This window comes from Rhagoletis zephyria, unplaced genomic scaffold (genome assembly GCF_001687245.7).
Source record: "Rhagoletis zephyria isolate East Lansing unplaced genomic scaffold, Rhagoletis_zephyria_1.1 Rzeph_scaffold_02417, whole genome shotgun sequence".
Taxonomy (NCBI): Eukaryota; Metazoa; Arthropoda; class Insecta; order Diptera; family Tephritidae; genus Rhagoletis; species Rhagoletis zephyria.
This window is the reverse complement of record NW_016159501.1, coordinates 57,173-57,806: the sequence shown is the minus strand read 5'-3', so window position 1 is coordinate 57,806 and position 634 is coordinate 57,173. Positions and strand designations below refer to the sequence as shown.

Sequence of the window (634 nt, the reverse complement as noted above, 5' to 3'; positions counted from 1 at the left end):
GGTTTCAGCAAACCGATGGTGTCGATGATACTTATGCCCCGGTCGCTAAAATGCAAACATTAAAGTTGTTATTAGCTTACTGTTGTCAAAATAGTTTAGAAGTTCACCAAATGGATGTCGAAACTGCTTTTTTAAATGGAAAGGTGTTATCGGAAGTATATGTGAAACAACCAATCGGCTTTGAAGATAGTTCAGGCAGGGTATATAAATTAAAAAAGTCTTTATATGGGTTAAAAGAAAGCCCTCGTGCTTGGTATGAATGTGTAAACGAATTTGTTACTACAATTGGTTTTCGCAGGTGCAAATATGATTATTGTCTTTATGTTAAAAACAGAAGTGGTTTAAACACATATTTACTATTATTTGTAGATTATCTAATAATTAGTTGCGAAGATATACGAGAAATAATTAACATTAAAAACCAACTGAGGAACAAATTTAAGATGAAAGATATGGGTAAAGTTAAAACATATATTGGAATTGATATTGAATATGAATATGGAAATTGTAATACTATGGTTTTAAGCCAAGAAATGTATATAGAATCTTTAGCTAAACGATATAATATTCAAAACGCTAAACTGTATAAAACACCTATGGAAATGAGTTTAAAATTGGAACAATCTGAGCTAAA

At 30.3% G+C, this 634-nt stretch overlaps 1 protein-coding gene across 1 annotated transcript in view; it reads right to left on the bottom strand.

The window, feature by feature from the left end:
- Window positions 1-7: 7 nt before the first annotated feature.
- LOC108366844 (uncharacterized) overlaps window positions 8-634 on the bottom strand; it is a 17,102-nt gene continuing 16,475 nt past the window's right edge. Inside the window, exon 2 of the mRNA XM_017621318.1 lies at window positions 8-624. Within this exon, the coding sequence (XP_017476807.1) occupies window positions 569-624 (56 nt within the window). The 3' untranslated portion in view covers window positions 8-568. The remainder of the gene's footprint in view (window positions 625-634) is intronic.